At 53.2% G+C, this 23,323-nt stretch overlaps 1 protein-coding gene across 1 annotated transcript in view; it reads right to left on the reverse strand.

Annotated features, from left to right (window-relative positions):
* LOC107307732 (myosin-binding protein C, fast-type-like) overlaps window positions 1–23,323 on the reverse strand; it is a 144,301-nt gene that overhangs the window by 28,613 nt on the left and 92,365 nt on the right. The window contains exons 23-25 of the mRNA XM_085534669.1: window positions 21,874–21,962; window positions 18,678–18,870; window positions 9,303–9,442 (exon numbers count right to left, since the gene is read on the reverse strand). Of these exons, the coding sequence (XP_085390795.1) occupies window positions 9,303–9,442; window positions 18,678–18,870; window positions 21,874–21,962 (422 nt within the window). The remainder of the gene's footprint in view (window positions 1–9,302; window positions 9,443–18,677; window positions 18,871–21,873; window positions 21,963–23,323) is intronic.

Below are 23,323 nucleotides of genomic sequence, written 5' to 3' on the forward strand. Positions count from 1 at the left end.
TATGGGGCAGATCTATGGGGCAGGCCGGGATCTATGGGGCAGGAGGGCTCTATGGGTCAGATCTATGGGGCAGGAGGGCTCTATGGGTCAGATCTATGGGGCAGGAGGGATCTATGGGGCAGGATGGCTCTATAGGGCAGATCTATGGGGCAGGATGGCTCTATAGGGCAGATCTATGGGGCAGGAGGGCTCTATAGGGCAGATCTATGGGGCAGGAGGGCTCTATGGGTCAGATCTATGGGGCAGGCTGGGATCTATGGGGCAGGATGGCTCTATAGGGCAGATCTATGGGGCAGGATGGCTCTATAGGGCAGATCTATGGGGCAGGAGGGCTCTATGGGGCAGATCTATGGGGCAGGATGGCTCTATGGGTCAGATCTATGGGGCAGGAGGGCTCTATGGGGCACATCTATGGGGCAGGAGGGCTCTATGGGGCAGATCTATGGGGCAGGAGGGATCTATGGGGCAGGATGGCTCTATAGGTCAGATCTATGGGGCAGGATGGCTCTATAGGGCAGATCTATGGGGCAGGATGGCTCTATGGGTCAGATCTATGGGGCAGGATGGCTCTATAGGGCAGATCTATGGGGCAGGAGGGCTCTATGGGTCAGATCTATGGGGCATGATGGCTCTATAGGGCAGATCTATGGGGCAGGATGTCTCTATAGGGCAGATCTATGGGGCAGATTGGATCTATGGGTCAGATCTATGGGGCAGGCTGGGATCTATGGGACAGGATGGCTCTATAGGGCAGATCTATGGGGCAGGAGGGCTCTATGGGTCAGATCTATGGGGCAGGAGGGATCTATGGGGCAGGATGTCTCTATAGGGCAGATCTATGGGGCAGGAGGGCTCTATGGGTCAGATCTATGGGGCAGGAGGGATCTATGGGGCAGGATGGCTCTATGGGTCAGATCTATGGGGCAGGAGGGCTCTATGGGGCAGATCTATGGGGCAGGCCAGGATCTATGGGGCAGGATGGCTCTATAGGTCAGATCTATGGGGCAGGAGGGATCTATGGGGCAGGATGGCTCTATGGGTCAGATCTATGGGGCAGGAGGGCTCTATGGGTCAGATCTATGGGGCAGGAGGGCTCTATGGGTCAGATCTATGGGGCAGGAGGGCTCTATAGGTCAGATCTATGGGACAGGATGGCTCTATAGGGCAGATCTATGGGGCAGGATGTCTCTATGGGTCAGATCTATGGGGCAGGAGGGCTCTATGGGTCAGATCTATGGGGCAGGCCGGGATCTATGAGGCAGGATGGCTCTATAGGGCAGATCTATGGGGCAGGATGTCTCTATAGGGCAGATCTATGGGGCAGGAGGGCTCTATGGGTCAGATCTATGGGGCAGGATGGCTCTATAGGGCAGATCTATGGGGCAGGATGGCTCTATAGGGCAGATCTATGGGGCAGGATGGCTCTATAGGGCAGATCTATGGGGCAGGAGGGCTCTATGGGGCAGATCTATGGGGCAGGAGGGCTCTATAGGGCAGATCTATGGGGCAGGAGGGCTCTATGGGTCAGATCTATGGGGCAGGAGGGCTCTATAGGGCAGATCTATGGGGCAGGATGGCTCTATGGGGCAGATCTATGGGGCAGGATGGCTCTATGGGGCAGATCTATGGGGCAGGAGGGCTCAATGGGTCAGATCTATGGGGCAGGAGGGATCTATAGGGCAGATCTATGGGGCAGGATGGCTCTATAGGGCAGATCTATGGGGCAGGAGGGCTCTATGGGTCAGATCTATGGGGCAGGCCGGGATCTATGGGGCAGGATGGCTCTATAGGGCAGATCTATGGGGCAGGATGGCTCTATAGGGCAGATCTATGGGGCAGGAGGGCTCTATGGGTCAGATCTATGGGGCAGGATGTCTCTATAGGGCAGATCTATGGGGCAGGATGGCTCTCTAGGGCAGATCTATGGGGCAGGATGGCTCTATAGGGCAGATCTATGGGGCAGGATGGCTCTCTAGGGCAGATCTATGGGGCAGGAGGGATCTATAGGGCAGATCTATGGGGCAGGAGGGCTCTATGGGTCAGATCTATGGGGCAGGCTGGGATCTATGGGGCAGGATGGCTCTATAGGGCAGATCTATGGGGCAGGATGGCTCTATGGGTCAGATCTATGGGGCAGGATGTCTCTATAGGGCAGATCTATGGGGCAGGATGGCTCTATAGGGCAGATCTATGGGGCAGGAGGGCTCTATAGGGCAGATCTATGGGGCAGGAGGGCTCTATAGGGCAGATCTATGGGGCAGGAGGGATCTATAGGGCAGATCTATGGGGCAGGAGGGCTCTATGGGGCAGATCTATGGGGCAGGCCGGGATCTATGGGGCAGGATGGCTCTATAGGGCAGATCTATGGGGCAGGATGGCTCTATAGGGCAGATCTATGGGGCAGGAGGGCTCTATGGGTCAGATCTATGGGGCAGGATGTCTCTATAGGGCAGATCTATGGGGCAGGATGGCTCTATAGGGCAGATCTATGGGGCAGGATGGCTCTATGGGTCAGATCTATGGGGCAGGAGGGCTCTATGGGTCAGATCTATGGGGCAGGAGGGCTCTATGGGGCAGATCTATGGGGCAGGAGGGCTCTATGGGCCAGATCTATGGGGCAGGATGGCTCTCTAGGGCAGATCTATGGGGCAGGCCGGGATCTATGGGGCAGGATGGCTCTATGGGTCAGATCTATGGGGCAGGAGGGCTCTATAGGGCAGATCTATGGGGCAGGCCGGGATCTATGGGGCAGGATGGCTCTATAGGGCAGATCTATGGGGCAGGATGGCTCTATAGGGCAGATCTATGGGGCAGGAGGGCTCTATAGGGCAGATCTATGGGGCAGGAGGGCTCTATGGGTCAGATCTATGGGGCAGGAGGGCTCTATGGGTCAGATCTATGGGGCAGGATGGCTCTATAGGGCAGATCTATGGGGCAGGAGGGCTCAATGGGTCAGATCTATGGGGCAGGAGGGATCTATAGGGCAGATCTATGGGGCAGGATGGCTCTATAGGGCAGATCTATGGGGCAGGAGGGCTCTATGGGTCAGATCTATGGGGCAGGAGGGATCTATGGGGCAGGATGGCTCTATAGGGCAGATCTATGGGGCAGGATGGCTCTATAGGGCAGATCTATGGGGCAGGATGTCTCTATAGGGCAGATCTATGGGGCAGGAGGGCTCTATGGGTCAGATCTATGGGGCAGGCCGGGATCTATGGGGCAGGATGGCTCTATAGGGCAGATCTATGGGGCAGGATGGCTCTATGGGTCAGATCTATGGGGCAGGATGGCTCTATGGGTCAGATCTATGGGGCAGGCCGGGATCTATGGGGCAGGATGGCTCTATAGGGCAGATCTATGGGGCAGGAGGGCTCTGTAGGGCAGATCTATGGGGCAGGAGGGCTCTATAGGGCAGATCTATGGGGCAGGAGGGCTCTATGGGTCAGATCTATGGGGCAGGATGGCTCTATAGGGCAGATCTATGGGGCAGGAGGGCTCTATGGGTCAGATCTATGGGGCAGGAGGGATCTATGGGTCAGATCTATGGGGCAGGAGGGATCTATGGGGCAGGATGGCTCTATAGGGCAGATCTATGGGGCAGGAGGGATCTATGGGGCAGGAGGGCTCTATGGGTCAGATCTATGGGGCAGGAGGGATCTATAGGGCAGATCTATGGGGCAGATTGGATCTATGGGTCAGATCTATGGGGCAGGCTGGGATCTATGGGGCAGGATGTCTCTATAGGGCAGATCTATGGGGCAGGATGTCTCTATAGGGCAGATCTATGGGGCAGGATGGCTCTATAGGGCAGATCTATGGGGCAGGCCGGGATCTATGGGGCAGGATGGCTCTATGGGGCAGATCTATGGGGCAGGATGGCTCTATAGGGCAGATCTATGGGGCAGGATGGCTCTATAGGGCAGATCTATGGGGCAGGAGGGATCTATGGGTCAGATCTATGGGGCAGGCCGGGATCTATGGGACAGCATGGCTCTATAGGGCAGATCTATGGGGCAGGAGGGCTCTATGGGTCAGATCTATGGGGCAGATCTATGGGGCAGGCAGTTCTATGGGCCAGATCTATGGGGCAGACTGAGCCTATGGGGCAGATTGGATCTATGGGGCAGATTGGATCTATGGGGCAGATCTATGGGGCAGGATGTCTCTATAGGGCAGATCTATGGGGCAGGATGGCTCTATAGGGCAGATCTATGGGGCAGGATGGCTCTATAGGGCAGATCTATGGGGCAGGAGGGCTCTATGGGTCAGATCTATGGGGCAGGATGGCTCTATAGGGCAGATCTATGGGGCAGGAGGGCTCTATGGGTCAGATCTATGGGGCAGATTGGATCTATGGGTCAGATCTATGGGGCAGGCTGGGATCTATGGGACAGGATGGCTCTATAGGGCAGATCTATGGGGCAGGATGTCTCTATAGGGCAGATCTATGGGGCAGGAGGGCTCTATAGGGCAGATCTATGGGGCAGGAGGGCTCTATAGGGCAGATCTATGGGGCAGGAGGACTCTATGGGTCAGATCTATGGGGCAGGCCGGGATCTATGGGGCAGGATGTCTCTATAGGGCAGATCTATGGGGCAGGATGGCTCTATAGGGCAGATCTATGGGGCAGGATGGCTCTATAGGGCAGATCTATGGGGCAGGATGGCTCTATAGGGCAGATCTATGGGGCAGGAGGGCTCTATGGGTCAGATCTATGGGGCAGGAGGGCTCTATGGGTCAGATCTATGGGGCAGGAGGGCTCTATGGGGCAGATCTATGGGGCAGGCCGGGATCTATGGGACAGGATGGCTCTATAGGGCAGATCTATGGGGCAGGATGGCTCTATAGGGCAGATCTATGGGGCAGGAGGGCTCTATGGGTCAGATCTATGGGGCAGGCCGGGATCTATGGGGCAGGATGGCTCTATAGGGCAGATCTATGGGGCAGGATGGCTCTATAGGGCAGATCTATGGGGCAGGAGGGCTCTATGGGTCAGATCTATGGGGCAGGATGTCTCTATAGGGCAGATCTATGGGGCAGGATGGCTCTCTAGGGCAGATCTATGGGGCAGGATGGCTCTATAGGGCAGATCTATGGGGCAGGATGGCTCTCTAGGGCAGATCTATGGGGCAGGAGGGATCTATAGGGCAGATCTATGGGGCAGGAGGGCTCTATGGGTCAGATCTATGGGGCAGGCTGGGATCTATGGGGCAGGATGGCTCTATAGGGCAGATCTATGGGGCAGGATGGCTCTATGGGTCAGATCTATGGGGCAGGATGTCTCTATAGGGCAGATCTATGGGGCAGGATGGCTCTATAGGGCAGATCTATGGGGCAGGAGGGCTCTATAGGGCAGATCTATGGGGCAGGAGGGCTCTATAGGGCAGATCTATGGGGCAGGAGGGATCTATAGGGCAGATCTATGGGGCAGGAGGGCTCTATGGGGCAGATCTATGGGGCAGGCCGGGATCTATGGGGCAGGATGGCTCTATAGGGCAGATCTATGGGGCAGGATGGCTCTATAGGGCAGATCTATGGGGCAGGAGGGCTCTATGGGTCAGATCTATGGGGCAGGATGTCTCTATAGGGCAGATCTATGGGGCAGGATGGCTCTATAGGGCAGATCTATGGGGCAGGATGGCTCTATGGGTCAGATCTATGGGGCAGGAGGGCTCTATGGGTCAGATCTATGGGGCAGGAGGGCTCTATGGGGCAGATCTATGGGGCAGGAGGGCTCTATGGGCCAGATCTATGGGGCAGGATGGCTCTCTAGGGCAGATCTATGGGGCAGGCCGGGATCTATGGGGCAGGATGGCTCTATGGGTCAGATCTATGGGGCAGGAGGGCTCTATAGGGCAGATCTATGGGGCAGGCCGGGATCTATGGGGCAGGATGGCTCTATAGGGCAGATCTATGGGGCAGGATGGCTCTATAGGGCAGATCTATGGGGCAGGAGGGCTCTATAGGGCAGATCTATGGGGCAGGAGGGCTCTATGGGTCAGATCTATGGGGCAGGAGGGCTCTATGGGTCAGATCTATGGGGCAGGATGGCTCTATAGGGCAGATCTATGGGGCAGGAGGGCTCAATGGGTCAGATCTATGGGGCAGGAGGGATCTATAGGGCAGATCTATGGGGCAGGATGGCTCTATAGGGCAGATCTATGGGGCAGGAGGGCTCTATGGGTCAGATCTATGGGGCAGGAGGGATCTATGGGGCAGGATGGCTCTATAGGGCAGATCTATGGGGCAGGATGGCTCTATAGGGCAGATCTATGGGGCAGGATGTCTCTATAGGGCAGATCTATGGGGCAGGAGGGCTCTATGGGTCAGATCTATGGGGCAGGCCGGGATCTATGGGGCAGGATGGCTCTATAGGGCAGATCTATGGGGCAGGATGGCTCTATGGGTCAGATCTATGGGGCAGGATGGCTCTATAGGGCAGATCTATGGGGCAGGATGGCTCTATGGGTCAGATCTATGGGGCAGGCCGGGATCTATGGGGCAGGATGGCTCTATAGGGCAGATCTATGGGGCAGGAGGGCTCTGTAGGGCAGATCTATGGGGCAGGAGGGCTCTATAGGGCAGATCTATGGGGCAGGAGGGCTCTATGGGTCAGATCTATGGGGCAGGATGGCTCTATAGGGCAGATCTATGGGGCAGGAGGGCTCTATGGGTCAGATCTATGGGGCAGGAGGGATCTATGGGTCAGATCTATGGGGCAGGAGGGATCTATGGGGCAGGATGGCTCTATAGGGCAGATCTATGGGGCAGGAGGGATCTATGGGGCAGGAGGGCTCTATGGGTCAGATCTATGGGGCAGGAGGGATCTATAGGGCAGATCTATGGGGCAGATTGGATCTATGGGTCAGATCTATGGGGCAGGCTGGGATCTATGGGGCAGGATGTCTCTATAGGGCAGATCTATGGGGCAGGATGTCTCTATAGGGCAGATCTATGGGGCAGGATGGCTCTATAGGGCAGATCTATGGGGCAGGCCGGGATCTATGGGGCAGGATGGCTCTATGGGGCAGATCTATGGGGCAGGATGGCTCTATAGGGCAGATCTATGGGGCAGGATGGCTCTATAGGGCAGATCTATGGGGCAGGAGGGATCTATGGGTCAGATCTATGGGGCAGGCCGGGATCTATGGGACAGCATGGCTCTATAGGGCAGATCTATGGGGCAGGAGGGCTCTATGGGTCAGATCTATGGGGCAGATCTATGGGGCAGGCAGTTCTATGGGCCAGATCTATGGGGCAGACTGAGCCTATGGGGCAGATTGGATCTATGGGGCAGATTGGATCTATGGGGCAGATCTATGGGGCAGGATGTCTCTATAGGGCAGATCTATGGGGCAGGATGGCTCTATAGGGCAGATCTATGGGGCAGGATGGCTCTATAGGGCAGATCTATGGGGCAGGAGGGCTCTATGGGTCAGATCTATGGGGCAGGATGGCTCTATAGGGCAGATCTATGGGGCAGGAGGGCTCTATGGGTCAGATCTATGGGGCAGATTGGATCTATGGGTCAGATCTATGGGGCAGGCTGGGATCTATGGGACAGGATGGCTCTATAGGGCAGATCTATGGGGCAGGATGTCTCTATAGGGCAGATCTATGGGGCAGGAGGGCTCTATAGGGCAGATCTATGGGGCAGGAGGGCTCTATAGGGCAGATCTATGGGGCAGGAGGACTCTATGGGTCAGATCTATGGGGCAGGCCGGGATCTATGGGGCAGGATGTCTCTATAGGGCAGATCTATGGGGCAGGATGGCTCTATAGGGCAGATCTATGGGGCAGGATGGCTCTATAGGGCAGATCTATGGGGCAGGATGGCTCTATAGGGCAGATCTATGGGGCAGGAGGGCTCTATGGGTCAGATCTATGGGGCAGGAGGGCTCTATGGGTCAGATCTATGGGGCAGGAGGGCTCTATGGGGCAGATCTATGGGGCAGGCCGGGATCTATGGGACAGGATGGCTCTATAGGGCAGATCTATGGGGCAGGATGGCTCTATAGGGCAGATCTATGGGGCAGGAGGGCTCTATGGGTCAGATCTATGGGGCAGGAGGGATCTATGGGTCAGATCTATGGGGCAGGCCGGGATCTATGGGGCAGGATGGCTCTATAGGTCAGATCTATGGGGCAGGAGGGATCTATAGGTCAGATCTATGGGGCAGGATGGCTCTATAGGGCAGATCTATGGGGCAAGAGGGCTCTATGGGGCAGATCTATGGGGCAGGATGTCTCTATAGGGCAGATCTATGGGGCAGGAGGGATCTATAGGGCAGATCTATGGGGCAGGATGTCTCTATGGGTCAGATCTATGGGGCAGGATGGCTCTATAGGGCAGATCTATGGGGCAGGAGGGCTCTATGGGGCAGATCTATGGGGCAGGAGGGCTCTATGGGGCAGATCTATGGGGCAGGAGGGCTCTATGGGTCAGATCTATGGGGCAGGCCGGGATCTATGGGGCAGGATGGCTCTATAAGGCAGATCTATGGGGCAGGATGTCTCTATAGGGCAGATCTATGGGGCAGGATGTCTCTATGGGTCAGATCTATGGGGCAGGCCGGGATCTATGGGGCAGGATGGCTCTATAGGGCAGATCTATGGGGCAGGATGGCTCTATAGGGCAGATCTATGGGGCATGATGGCTCTATAGGGCAGATCTATGGGGCAGGGGGGCTCTATGGGTCAGATCTATGGGGCAGGATGGCTCTATGGGTCAGATCTATGGGGCAGGATGGCTCTATGGGTCAGATCTATGGGGCAGGATGTCTCTATAGGGCAGATCTATGGGGCAGGAGGGATCTATAGGTCAGATCTATGGGGCAGGATGGCTCTATAGGGCAGATCTATGGGACAGGATGGCTCTATAGGGCAGATCTATGGGACAGGATGGCTCTATAGGGCAGATCTATGGGGCAGGAGGGATCTATAGGGCAGATCTTTGGGGCAGGAGGGCTCTATGGGTCAGATCTATGGGGCAGGAGGGCTCTATGGGTCAGATCTATGGGGCAGGAGGGATCTATGGGGCAGGATGGCTCTATAGGGCAGATCTATGGGGCAGGATGGCTCTATGGGTCAGATCTATGGAGCAGGAGGGATCTATGGGTCCGATCTATGGGGCAGGAGGGCTCTATGGGTCAGATCTATGGGGCAGGCCGGGATCTATGGGGCAGGAGGGCTCTATGGGTCAGATCTATGGGGCAGGCCGGGATCTATGGGGCAGGATGGCTCTATAGGGCAGATCTATGGGGCAGGATGTCTCTATGGGGCAGATCTATGGGGCAGGCTGACCATGGTCCGTGTGTCGGCTTTCTGCACGGTGTAGCCCGTGATCTCGGCGTTGCCGTCGTCCTTGGGGGGCTCCCACTGCAGCTGCGCGTTGCTGCCCCACACCTCCATCACCTGCACCACTTGTGGGGCACCGGGACGCTCTGCCCCATAGGAACACATAGAGACCCCATAAGAGACCCCATAGAGACAGATAGGGACACATAGAGACCCATAGGGACACATAGAGACCCATAGAGACACATAGAGACCCATAGAGACCCATAGGGACCCACAGAGACCCATAGGGACCCATAAGGACCCATAGGGACCCATAAGGACCCATAGGGACCCATAGAGACCCCAAAGACCCGAAAGGGACCCATAGAGACCCATAGAGACCCATAGAGACCCCATAGACCCCATAGAGACCCATAGAGACCCATAGAGACCCCATAGACCCCATAGAGACCCATGGGGACACATAGGGACCCATAGAGACCCCAAAGACCCCATAGAGACCCATAGAGACCCCATATACCCATAGAGACCCATAGAGACCCCAAAGACCCATGTAGACCCCCAAATAACCCATAGAGACCCATAGGGACCCATAGGGAAACATAGGGACCCCATAGGGACCCATAGCGACCCTTGGGGGGCTCCCACTGCAGCTGCGCATTGCTGCCCCACACCTCCACCACCTGCACCACTTGTGGGGCACCGGGACGCTCTGCCCCATAGGGAAACATAGAGACCCCATAGAGACCCCATAGGGACACATAGGGACCCCATAGACCCCATAGGGACCCATAGGGACACATAGGGACCCCATAGAGACCCATAGAGACCCCATAGACCCCATAGAGACCCATAGGGACCCATAGAGACCCCATAGACCCATAGAGACCCATACGGACCCATAGAGACCCCATAGACCCCATAGAGACCCATAGAGACCCATAGAGACCCCATAGACCCATAGAGACCCATAGGGACCCATAGAGACCCATAGAGACCCATAGGGACCCATAGGGACCCATAGGAACCCATAGAGACCCCAAAGACCCGATAGGGACCCCCAAAACCCCATAGACCCCATAGGGACACATAGAGACCCATAGACCAAATAGAGACCCACAGAGACCCTATAGCGACCCCATATACCCATAGAGACCCATAGAGACCCCATAGACCCCATAGACCCATAGGGACCCATAAGGACCCATAGAGACCCCATAGAGACCCCATAGGGACCCATAGAGACCCATAGAGACCCATAGGGACACATAGGGACACATAGGGACCCCCATAACCCCATAGACCCCATAGGGACCCCATAGAGACCCCAAAGACCCCATATACCCATAGAGACCCATAGGGATCCATAGGAACCCATAGAGACCCCATAGAGACCCCATAGACCCCATATACCCATAGAGACCCATAGAGACCCCAAAGACCCCATAGAGACCCCATAGAGACCCATAGGGACCCATAGAGACCCATAGGGACCCATAGAGACCCATAGAGACCCATAGGGACCCATAGAGACCCATAGAGACCCCACAGACCCCATAGAGACCCATAGGACCCCATAGAGACCCATAGACCCCATAGAGACCCACAGAGACCCTATAGCGACCCCGTATACCCATAGAGACCCATAGAGACCCATTGAGACCCCATAGAGACCCATAGAGACCCATAGAGACCCCATAGAGACCCCATAGACCCCATAGAGACCCATAGAGACCCATAGGGACCCCATAGAGACCCCATAGAGACCCTTGGGGGGCTCCCACTGCAGCTGCGCGTTGCTGCCCCACACCTCCATCACCTGCACCACTTGTGGGGCACCGGGACGCTCTGCCCCATAGGAACACATAGAGACCCCATAGAGACCCCATAGGGACACATAGAGACCCATAGGGAACCATAGAGACCCATAGGGACCCATAGGGACCCATAGAGACCCATAGACCCCATAGGGACCCATAGAGACCCCATAGGGACCCATAGGAACCCATAGAGACCCATAAGAACCCATAGGGACCCCATAGAGACCCACAGGGACCCATAGGGACCCATAGAGACCCCATAGGGACCCATAGAGACCCACAGAGACCACATAGAGACCCATAGAGACTCATAGAGACCCATAGAGACCCATAGAGACACATAGAGACCCATAAAGACCCCATAGAGACCCCAAATACCTCATAGACCCCATAGAGACCCATAGAGACCCCATAGAGACCCCACAGACACTATAGAACCCATAGACCCCATAGAGACCCCATAGACCCAATAGAGACCCATAGAGACCCCATAGAGACCCATAGGAACCCATAGAGACCCATAGGAACCCATAGGGACCCATAGAGACCCATAGAGACCCCATAGGGACCCATAGAGACCCATAGGGACCCATAGACCCCATAGAGACCCACAGAGACCCATAGAGACCCCATAGGGACCCATAGAGACCCATAGAGACCCCATAGAGACCCCAAAGACCCGATAGGGACCCATAGGAACACATAGAGACCCCATAGAGACCCCATAGACCCCATAGAGACCCATAGAGACCCATAGAGACACATAGAGACCCCACAGACACTATAGAACCCATAGACCCCATAGAGACCCCATAGACCCAATAGAGACCCATAGAGACCCCATAGGGACTCATAGAGACCCATAGGGACCCCATGGAGACCCCATAGAGACCCCACAGAACCCCATATACCCATAGGGACCCATAGGGACCCATAGAGACCCATAGAGAACAATAGAGACCCATAGAGACCCCAAATACCCCACAGACCCCATAGAGACCCATAGGGACCCATAGAGACCCCATAGAGACCCATAGAGACCCCACAGACCCCATAGTACCCATAGAGACCCATAGAGACCCCATAGAGATCCATAGAGACCCCACAGACCCCATAGTCCCCATAGAGACCCATAGAGACCCCACAGAGACCCATAGGGACCCATGGAGACCCCATAGACCCCATATACCCATAGGGACCCATAGGGACACATAGAGACCCCATAGAGACCCCACAGACCCTATAGACCCCATAGAGACCCCATAGACCCCATAGAGACCCATAGAGGCCCATAGATACCCCAAATACCCATAGAGACCCCATAGAGACCCATAGAGACCCATAGGGACCCATAGAAACCCCCAAAACCCCATAGATCCCCCATAAAAGCCCCTCAAAGCCCCATAGAGACCCATAGAGACCCCAAATACCCCACAGACCCCATAGAGACCCATAGGGACCCATAGAGACCCCATAGAGACCCCATAGGGACCCATAGGAACCCCATAGGGACCCATAGAGACCCACAGAGACCCATAGAGACCCCATAGAGACCCCACAGACACTATAGAACCCATAGACCCCATAGAGACCCCATAGACCCAATAGAGACCCATAGAGACCCCATAGGGACCCATAGGGACCCATAGAGACCCCATAGAGACCCAGAGAGACCCCATAGAGACCCACAGGGACCCATAGAGACCCCATAGAGACCCCACAGACCCCATATACCCATAGAGACCCATAGAGACCCCATAGAGACCCATAGGGACACATAGGGACCCATAGAGACCCCACAGACCCATAGGGACCCATAGAGACCCCATAGAGACCCCATATACCCCATATACGCGTAGAGACCCATAGGGACACATAGAGACCAATAGAGACCCCATAAGACCACATGGGGACCCATAGAGACCCATAGAGACCTCATAGAGACCCCAAATACCCCACAGACCCCATAGGGACCCATAGAGACCCATAGAGACCCCATGGAGACCCCATAGAGACCCATAGAGACCCCATAGAGACCCATAGGGACCCATAGAGACCCATAGAGACCCATAGAGACCCCATAGAGACCCCATAGGGACCCATAGAGACCCACAGAGACCCATAGAGACCCCATAGAGACCCCATAGACCCAATAGAGACCCATAGAGACCCCATAGGGACCCATAGGGACCCACAGAGACCCCATAGAGACCCATAGAGACCCCATAGGGACCCATAGAGACCCATAGGGACCCATAGAGACCCATAGAGACCCCATAGAGACCCCATAGGGACCCATAGAGACCCACAGAGACCCATAGAGACCCCATAGAGACCCCACAGACACTATAGAACCCATAGACCCCAGAGAGACCCCATAGACCCAATAGAGACCCATAGAGACCCCATAGGGACCAATAGGGACCCATAGAGACCCAATAGAGACCCATAGAGACCCATAGGGACCCCATAGAGACCCCACAGACACTATAGAACCCATAGACCCCATAGAGACCCCATAGACCCATAGACCCCATAGAGACCCATAGAGACCCCATTGAGACCCATAGAGACCCCATAGGGACCCCATAGAGACCCCATAGAGACCCATAGAGACCCCATAGAGACGCATAGGGACCCATAGAAACCCCAAAACCCCATAGATCCCCCATAAAAGCCCCTCAAAGCCCCATAGAGACCCATAGAGACCCCAAATACCCCACAGACCCCATAGAGACCCATAGGGACCCATAGAAACCCCAAAAACCCCATAGACCCCCCATAGAAACCCATATATCTCTATATAAGGTCCTCCCAGGTCGCACCTACAACCCGCAGCCTCAAGGTGGCGCTGTCCTCCATGTTCTCGATGCGCACAGTGATGAGACCCATAGAGACCCCATAGAGACCCCATAGAGACCCATAGAGACCCCATAGGGACACATAGAGACCCCATAGGGACCCATAGGAACCCATAGGGACCCATAGAGACCCCATAGAGACCCCATAGAGACCCCATAGAGACCCCATAGGGACCCATAGAGACACATAGACACCATAGGGACCCATAGAGACCCCATAGAGACCCATAGGGACCCATAGAGACCCCACAGACCCCATAGACCCCATAGAGACCCATAGAGACCCCATAGGGACCCATAGAGACCCATAGAGACCCCATAGGGACCCATAGAGACCCATAGAGACCACATAGAGACCCATAGGGACCCATAGAGACCCCACAGACCCCATAGACCCCATAGAGACCCATAGAGACCCCATAGAGACCCATAGAGACCACATAGAGACCCATAGAGACCCATAGAGACCCATAGAGACCACATAGAGACCCATAGGGACCCATAGAGACCCATAGAGACCCCATAGAGACGCATAGGGACCCATAGAAACCCCCAAAACCCCATAGATCCCCCATAAAAGCCCCTCAAAGCCCCATAGAGACCCATAGAGACCCCAAATACCCCACAGACCCCATAGAGACCCATAGGGACCCATAGGGACCCATAGAGACCCCATAGGGACCCATAGAGACCCACAGAGACCCATAGAGACCCCATAGAGACCCCATAGGGACCCATAGAGACCCACAGAGACCCATAGAGACCCCATAGAGACCCCACAGACACTATAGAACCCATAGACCCCATAGAGACCCCATAGACCCCATAGAGACCCATAGAGACCCCATAGAGACCCATAGAGACACATAGAGACCCATAAGGACCCATAGAGACCCATAGAGACCCAAAGACCCCATAGAGACCCATAGGGACCCATAGAGACCCCATAGAGACCCCATAGACCCCATAGAGACCCATAGAGACCCATAGAGACCCCATAGAGACCCCATAGACCCCATAGAGACCTATAGTTACCCCAAATACCCATAGAGACCCACAGACCCCATAGGAACCCACAGAGACCCATAGAGACCCCATATACCCATAGAGACCCCATAGAGACCCCATAGGGACCCATAGGGACACATAGAGACCCAGAGACCCCATAGAGACCCATAGGGACCCATAGAGACCCATAGAGACCCCCAAAACCCCACAGACCCCATAGAAACCCCATAGAGACCCCATAGAGACCCATAGAGACCCCATAGGGACCCATAGGGACCCATAGAGACCCAATAGAGACCCATAGAGACCCATAGGGGCCCCATAGAGACGCATAGAGACCCCATAGAGACCTATAGATACCTCAAATACCCATAGAGACCCCATAGAGATCCATAGAGACCCACAGGGACCCATAGAAACCCCCAAAACACCTTAGATCCCCCATAAAAGCCCCTCAAAGCCCCATAGAGACCCATAGAGACCCCAAATACCCCACAGACCCCATAGAGACCCATAGGGACCCATAGGGACCCATATAGACCCCAAAAACCCCATAGAGACCCCAAAAACCCCATAGATCCCCCATAAAAGCCCCCATAGATCCCCCCTATATCTCTATATAAGGTCCTCCCAGGTCGCACCTACAACCCGCAGCCTCAAGGTGGCGCTGTCCTCCACGTTCTCGATGCGCACAGTGATGAGACCCATAGAGACCCCATAGAGACCCCATAGGGACCCATAGAGACCCCATAGGGACCCATAGGGACACATAGAGACCCATAGGAACCCATAGGGACCCATAGAGACCCACAGAGACCCATAGAGACCCCATAGAGACCCCACAGACACTATAGAACCCATAGACCCCATAGAGACCCCATAGACCCAATAGAGACCCATAGAGACCCCATAGAAACCCCATAGGGACCCATAGGAACCCATAGAGACCCATAGAGACCCCATAGAGACCCCACAGACACTATAGAACCCATAGACCCCATAGAGACCCCATAGACCAAATAGAGACCCATAGAGACCCCATAGGGACCCATAGAGACCCACAGAGACCCATAGAGACCCCATAGAGACCCCACAGACCCCATAGACACATAGGAACCCATAGAGACCCATAAAGATCCATAGAGACCCATAGAGACCCCATAGACCCCACAGACACATAGGAACCCATAGAGACCCATAAAGATCCATAAAGACCCATAGAGACCCCATAGAGACCCATAGTTACCCCAAATACCCACAGAGACCCACAGACCCCATAGGAACCCACAGAGACCCATAGAGACCCCATATACCCATAAAGACCCATAGAGACCCCATATACCCATAAAGACCCATAGAGACCCCATATACCCATACAGACCCATAGAGACCCCATAGGGACCCATAGGGACACATAGAGACCCAGAGACCCCATAGAGGCCCAGAGAGACCCATAGGGACACATAGAGACCCCATAGACACCCCATAGAGACCCCATAGAGACCCCACAGACCCTATAGACCCCATAGACCCCATAGAGACCCCATAGAGACCCATAGAGACCCCATAGAGACCCATAGAGGCACATAGAGACCCATAGAGACCCCATAGAGACCCATAGAGACACATAGAGACCCATAAGGACCCATAGAGACCCATAGAGACCCAAAGACCCCATAGAGACCCATAGGGACCCATAGAGACCCCATAGAGACCCCATAGACCCCATAGAGACCCATAGAGAACCATAGAGACCCCATAGAGACCCATAGGGACACATAGAGACCCAGAGACCCCATAGAGACCCATAGGGACCCATAGGGACCCATATAGACCCCAAAAACCCCATAGAGACCCCAAAAACCCCATAGATCCCCCATAAAAGCCCCCATAGATCCCCCCCCTATATATCTCTATATAAGGTCCTCCCAAGTCGCACCTACAACCCGCAGCCTCAAGGTGGCGCTGTCCTCCATGTTCTCGATGCGCACAGTGATGAGACCCATAGAGACCCCATAGAGACCCCATAGGGACCCATAGAGACCCATAGGAACCCATAGGGACCCATAGAGACCCATAGGAACCCATAGGGACCCATAGAGACCCACAGAGACCCATAGAGACCCCATAGAGACCCCACAGACACTATAGAACCCATAGACCCCATAGAGACCCCATAGACCCAATAGAGACCCATAGAGACCCCATAGGGACCCATAGGAACCCATAGAGGCGCAATAGAGACCCATAGAGACCCATAGGGACCCCATAGAGACCGCATAGAGACCCATAGAGACCCCCAAAGACCCCATATACCCATAGGGACCCATAGGGAAACATAGAGACCCACAGAGACCCCATAGAGACCCATAGAGACCCCATAGAGACCCATAGGGACACATAGAGACCCCATAGGGACCCATAGGGACCCATAGAGACCCATAGAGACCCCATAGGGACCCATAGAGACCCCATAGAGACCCATAGAGACACATAGAGACCCATAGAGACCCATAGAGACCCATAGAGACCCATAGAGACCCCATAGAGACCACATAGAGACCCCACATACACTATAGAACCCATAGACCCCATAGAGACCCCATAGACCCAATAGAGACCCATAGACCCAATAGAGACCCATAGAGACCCCATAGGGACCCATAGGGACCCACAGAGACCCCATAGAGACCCATAGGGACCCATAGAGACCCATAGAAACCCATAGAGACCCCATAGAGACCCATAGAGACCCATAGAGACCCATAGGGACCCCATAGAGACCCATAGAAACCCATAGAGACGCATAGGGACCCATAGAAACCCCCAAAACCCCATAGATCCCCCATAAAAGCCCCTCAAAGCCCAATAGAGACCCATAGAGACCCCAAATGCCCCACAGACCCCATAGAGACCCATAGGGACCCATAGAGACCCATAGGAACCCATAGAGACCCACAGAGACCCATAGGAACCCATAGGGACCCATAGAGACCCATAGGAACCCATAGGAACCCATAGAGACCCATAGGAACCCATAGGAACCCATAGGGACCCATAGAGACCCATAGGGACCCATAGAGACCCCATAGAGACCCCATAGAGACCCATAGACCCCATAGAGACCCCATAGAGACCCATAGAGACCCATAGAGACCACATAGAGACCCATAGAGACCCATAGGGACCCATAGAGACCCATAGAGACCCATAGAGACCCATAGGGACCCATAGAGACCCATAGGGACCCATAGAGACCCATAGAGACCACATAGAGACCCATAGAGACCCATAGAGACCCCATAGAGATGCATAGGGACACATAGAGACCCCATAGGGACCCATAGGGACCCATAGAGATCCCATAGAGACCCCATAGACCCCATAGAGACCCATAGAGACCCATAGGGACCCCATAGGGACACATAGAGACCCAGAGACCCCATAGAGACCCATAGGGACCTATAGGGACCCATATAGACCCCAAAAACCCCATAGAGAACCCAAAAACCCCATAGATCCCCCATAAAAGCCCCTCAAAGCCCCATAGAGACCCATAGAGACCCCAAATACCCCACAGACCCCATAGAGACCCATAGGGACCCATAGAAACCCCAAAAACCCCATAGACCCCATAGACACCCCATAGAAACCCATATATCTCTATATAAGGTCCTCCCAGGTCGCACCTACAACCCGCAGCCTCAAGGTGGCGCTGTCCTCCATGTTCTCGATGCGCACAGTGATGACGTAATTTCCGGACATCTCTCTAGTCGCCGACCGGATGAAGAACACCGAGTCCACTTCCGATGTCCGGGTTTGGACTTCCGGCGGAAGTGGGCCTCCCTCCCGTGTCCACGTGACTTGGGGGCGGGGCTTACCCTATATGGGGTTATATGGGATTTAATGGGGTTATATGGGGTTATATGGGGTTATATGGGGTTATATGGGGTTATATGGGGTTATATGGGGTTATATGGGATTTAATGGGGTTATATGGGGTTATATGGGGTTATATGGGGTTATATGGGGTTATATGGGATCTATGGGGTTATATGGGGTTATATGGGGTTATATGGGGTTATATAGGGGGTATATGGGGTTATATGGGGTTATATGGGGTTATATGGGATTTAATGGGGTTTAATGGGGTTTAATGGGGTTATATGGGGTTATATGGGGTTATATGGGGTTATATGGGGTTATATGGGGTTATAGGGTCATTATATGGGGTTATATGGGGTTATATAGGGTATATGGGATATATGGGGTTATATGGGGTTATATGGGGTTATATGGGGCTATATGGGGCTATATGGGGTTATATGGGGTTATATGGGGTTATATGGGGTTATATGGGGTTATATGGGGTTATATGGGGTAATATAGGGGATCTATGGGGTATATGGGGTTATATGGGGTTATATGGGGTTATATGGGGGTATATGGGGTTATATGGGGTTATATGGGGGGATATGGGGTTATATGGGATTCAATGGGGTTATATGGGGTTATATGGGGTTATATGGGGTTATATGGGGTTATATGGGGTAATATAGGGGATCTATGGGGTATATGGGGTTATATGGGGTTATATGGGGTTATATGGGGTTATATGGGATATATGGGGTTATATGGGGTTATATGGGATATATGGGGTTATATGGGGTTATATGGGATATATGGGGTTATATGGGGTTATATGGGGTAATATAGGGGATCTATGGGGTATATGGGGTTATATGGGGTTATATGGGGTTATATGGGGTTATATGGGATATATGGGGTTATATGGGGTTATATGGGATATATGGGGTTATATGGGGTTATATGGGGTTATATGGGGTTATATGGGGTTATATGGGGTTATATGGGGTTATATAGGGGATCTATGGGGTATATGGGGTTATATGGGGTATATGGGGTTATATGGGGTTATATGGGGTTATATGGGGTTATATGGGGTTATATGGGGTTATATGGGGTCATAATAGGGTTATATGGGATTATATGGGGTTATATGGGGTTATATGGGGTTATATGGGGTTGTATGGGGTATATGGGGTTATATGGGGTTATATGGGGTTATATGGGGTTGTATGGGATTATATGGGGTTATATGGGGTTATATGGGGTATATGGGGTTATATGGGGATATATGGGGTTATATGGGGTTATATGGGGTATATGGGGTTATATGGGGTTATATGGGATATATGGGGTTATATGGGGTTATATGGGGTTATATGGGGTTATATGGGGTTATATGGGGTTATATGGGGGTATATGGGGTATATGGGGTTATATGGGGTTATATGGGGTTATATGGGGTTATATGGGGGGATATGGGGTTATATAGGGGGTATATAGGTTTATATGGGGTTATATGGGGTTATATGGGGTTATATGGGGTTATATAGGGGGTATATGGGGTTATATGGGGTTATATGGGGTTATATGGGGTTATATGGGTTATATGGGATTTAATGGGGTTATATGGGGATATATGGGGTTATATGGGGTTATATGGGGTCTATATGGGGTTATATGGGGTTATATGGGGTTATATGGGTTATATGGGATATATGGGGTTATATGGGATATATGGGGTTATATGGGGGTTATATGGGGTATATGGGATATATGGGGTTATATGGGGTCTATGGGGTTATATGGGGTTATATGGGATTATATGGGGTTATATGGGGTTATATGGGGTTATATGGGGTTATATGGGGTTATATATGGGGTTATATGGGGTTATATGGGGTTATATGGGGTATATGGGGTTATATGGGGTTATATGGGGTCTATGGGGTTATATGGGGTTATATGGGGTTATATGGGGTTATATGGGGGTATATGGGGTTATATGGGGTTATATGGGGTTATATGGGATTATATGGGGTTATATGGGGTTATATGGGGTATATGGGGTTATATGGGGTTATATGGGATATATGGGGTTATATGGGATTATATGGGGTTATATGGGGTTATATGGGGTTATATGGGGTATATGGGGTTATATGGGGTTATATGGGGTTATATGGGGTTATATGGGGTTAGATGGGGATATATGGGGGTATATAGGGGATATATGGGGTTATATGGGGGTCTATGGGGTTATATGGGGTTATATGGGGTTATATGGGGGACTATGGGGTTATATGGGGTTATATAGGGGATCTATGGGGTTATATGGGGTTATATAGGGGATCTATGGGGTATATGGGGTTATATAGGGGGTATATGGGGTTATATGGGGGTATATGGGGTTATATGGGGTTATATGGGGTTATATGGGATATATGGGTTTATATGGGGTTATATGGGGTTATATGGGGTTATATGGGGTTATATGGGGTTATATGGGGTTATATGGGGTTATATGGGGTTATAATAGGGTTATATGGGGTTATATGGGGTTATATGGGGGTATATGGGGTTATATGGGGATATATGGGGTTATATGGGGTTATATGGGGATATATGGGGTTATATGGGGTTATATAGGGGGATATGGGGTTATATGGGGTTATATGGGGTTATATGGGTTATATGGGGTTATATGGGGTTATATGGGGTTATATGGGGGGTATATGGGGTTATATGGGGGTATATGGGGTTATATGGGGTTATATGGGGATATATGTGGTTATATGGGGTTATATAGGGGGATATGGGGTTATATGGGGTTATATGGGGTTATATGGGTTATATGGGGTTATATGGGGTTATATGGGGTTATATGGGGTTATATGGGGTTATATGGGATCTATGGGGTTATATGGGGTTATATAGGGGATCTATGGGGTATATGGGGTTATATGGGGTTATATGGGGTATATGGGGTTATATGGGGGATCTATGGGGCAGCCGTACCTGGAAGGGGATGACGAGGTTGACCTGCTCCCCCACTCGTCTCATGTAGGTCTGACGCAGGTGGCGGGGGAGGCGGATCTTGGGGCGTTCTATGGGGCGCAATGGGGCAGGGTGACCCATAGGGAAACATAGGGACCCATAGGGACCCCAAAGACCCCATAGGGACACATAGAGACCCCATAGGGACCCATAGAGACCCATAGGGACCCCATAGAGACCCATAGGGACACATAGAGACCCATAGGGACCCACAGAGGCCCATAGGGACCCATAGGGACCCATAGAGACCCATAGGGACCCATAGGGACCCATAGAGACCTATAGAGACCCATAGAGACCCATAGGGACCCATAGGGACCTATAGAGACCCATAGAGACCCATAGGGACCCATAGGGACCCATAGGGACCCATAGAGACCCATAGGGACCCACAGAGAACCATAGGGACCCCATAGAGACCCATAGGGACCCATAGGGACACATAGGGACACATAGGATCTTGGGGCGTTTTATGGGGTGCAATGGGGCAGGGTGACCCATAGGGAAACATAGGGACCCATAGGGACCCATAGAGACCCATGGGGACCCATAGAGACCCATAGAGACCCATAGGGACCCTTAGGGACCCATAGAGACCCATAGAGACCCATAGAGACCCATAGAGACCCATAGGGACCCATAGGGACCCATAGAGACCCATAGAGACCCATAGAGACCCATAGAGACCCATAGGGACCCATAGGGACCCATAGAGACCCATAGAGACCCATAATGACCCATAACCACCCCATAGAGCCCCATAGTGACCCATAACCACCCCATAGAGCCCCATAGTGACCCATAACCACCCCATAGAGCCCCATAATGACCCATAGCCACCCCATAGAGCCCCATAATGACCCATAACCACCCCATAGAGCCCCATAGTGACCCATAACCACCCCATAGAGCCCCATAATGTCCCATAACCACCCCATAGAGCCCCATAATGACCCATAGCCACCCCATAGCCACCCATAACCCCCCATAGAGCCCCATAACCACCCCATAGAGCCCCATAATGACCCATAGAGCTCCATAGTGTCCCATAGAACCCCATAACCACCCCATAGAGCCCCATAATGACCCATAACCACCCCATAGAGCCCCATAGAGCCCCATACCCACCCCATAGAGCCCCATAGCGACCCCTAACCCCCCATAATGACCCATCCCCACCCCATAGCGCCTCATACCCACCCCATAGAGCCCCATAATGACCCATAGCCACCCCATAGAGCCCCATAATGACCCATACCCACCCCATAGCACCCCATAGAGCCCCATAATGACCCATAGCCACCCCATAGAGCCCCATAACCACCCCATAGTGCCCCATAATGACCCATACCCACCCCATAGAGCCCCATACCCACCCCATAGAGCCCCATACCCACCCCATACCCACCCC

Source organism: Coturnix japonica, unplaced genomic scaffold (assembly GCF_054131305.1).
Source record: "Coturnix japonica strain WE unplaced genomic scaffold, WE-NBRP24 Scf094, whole genome shotgun sequence".
NCBI lineage: Eukaryota > Metazoa > Chordata > Aves > Galliformes > Phasianidae > Coturnix > Coturnix japonica.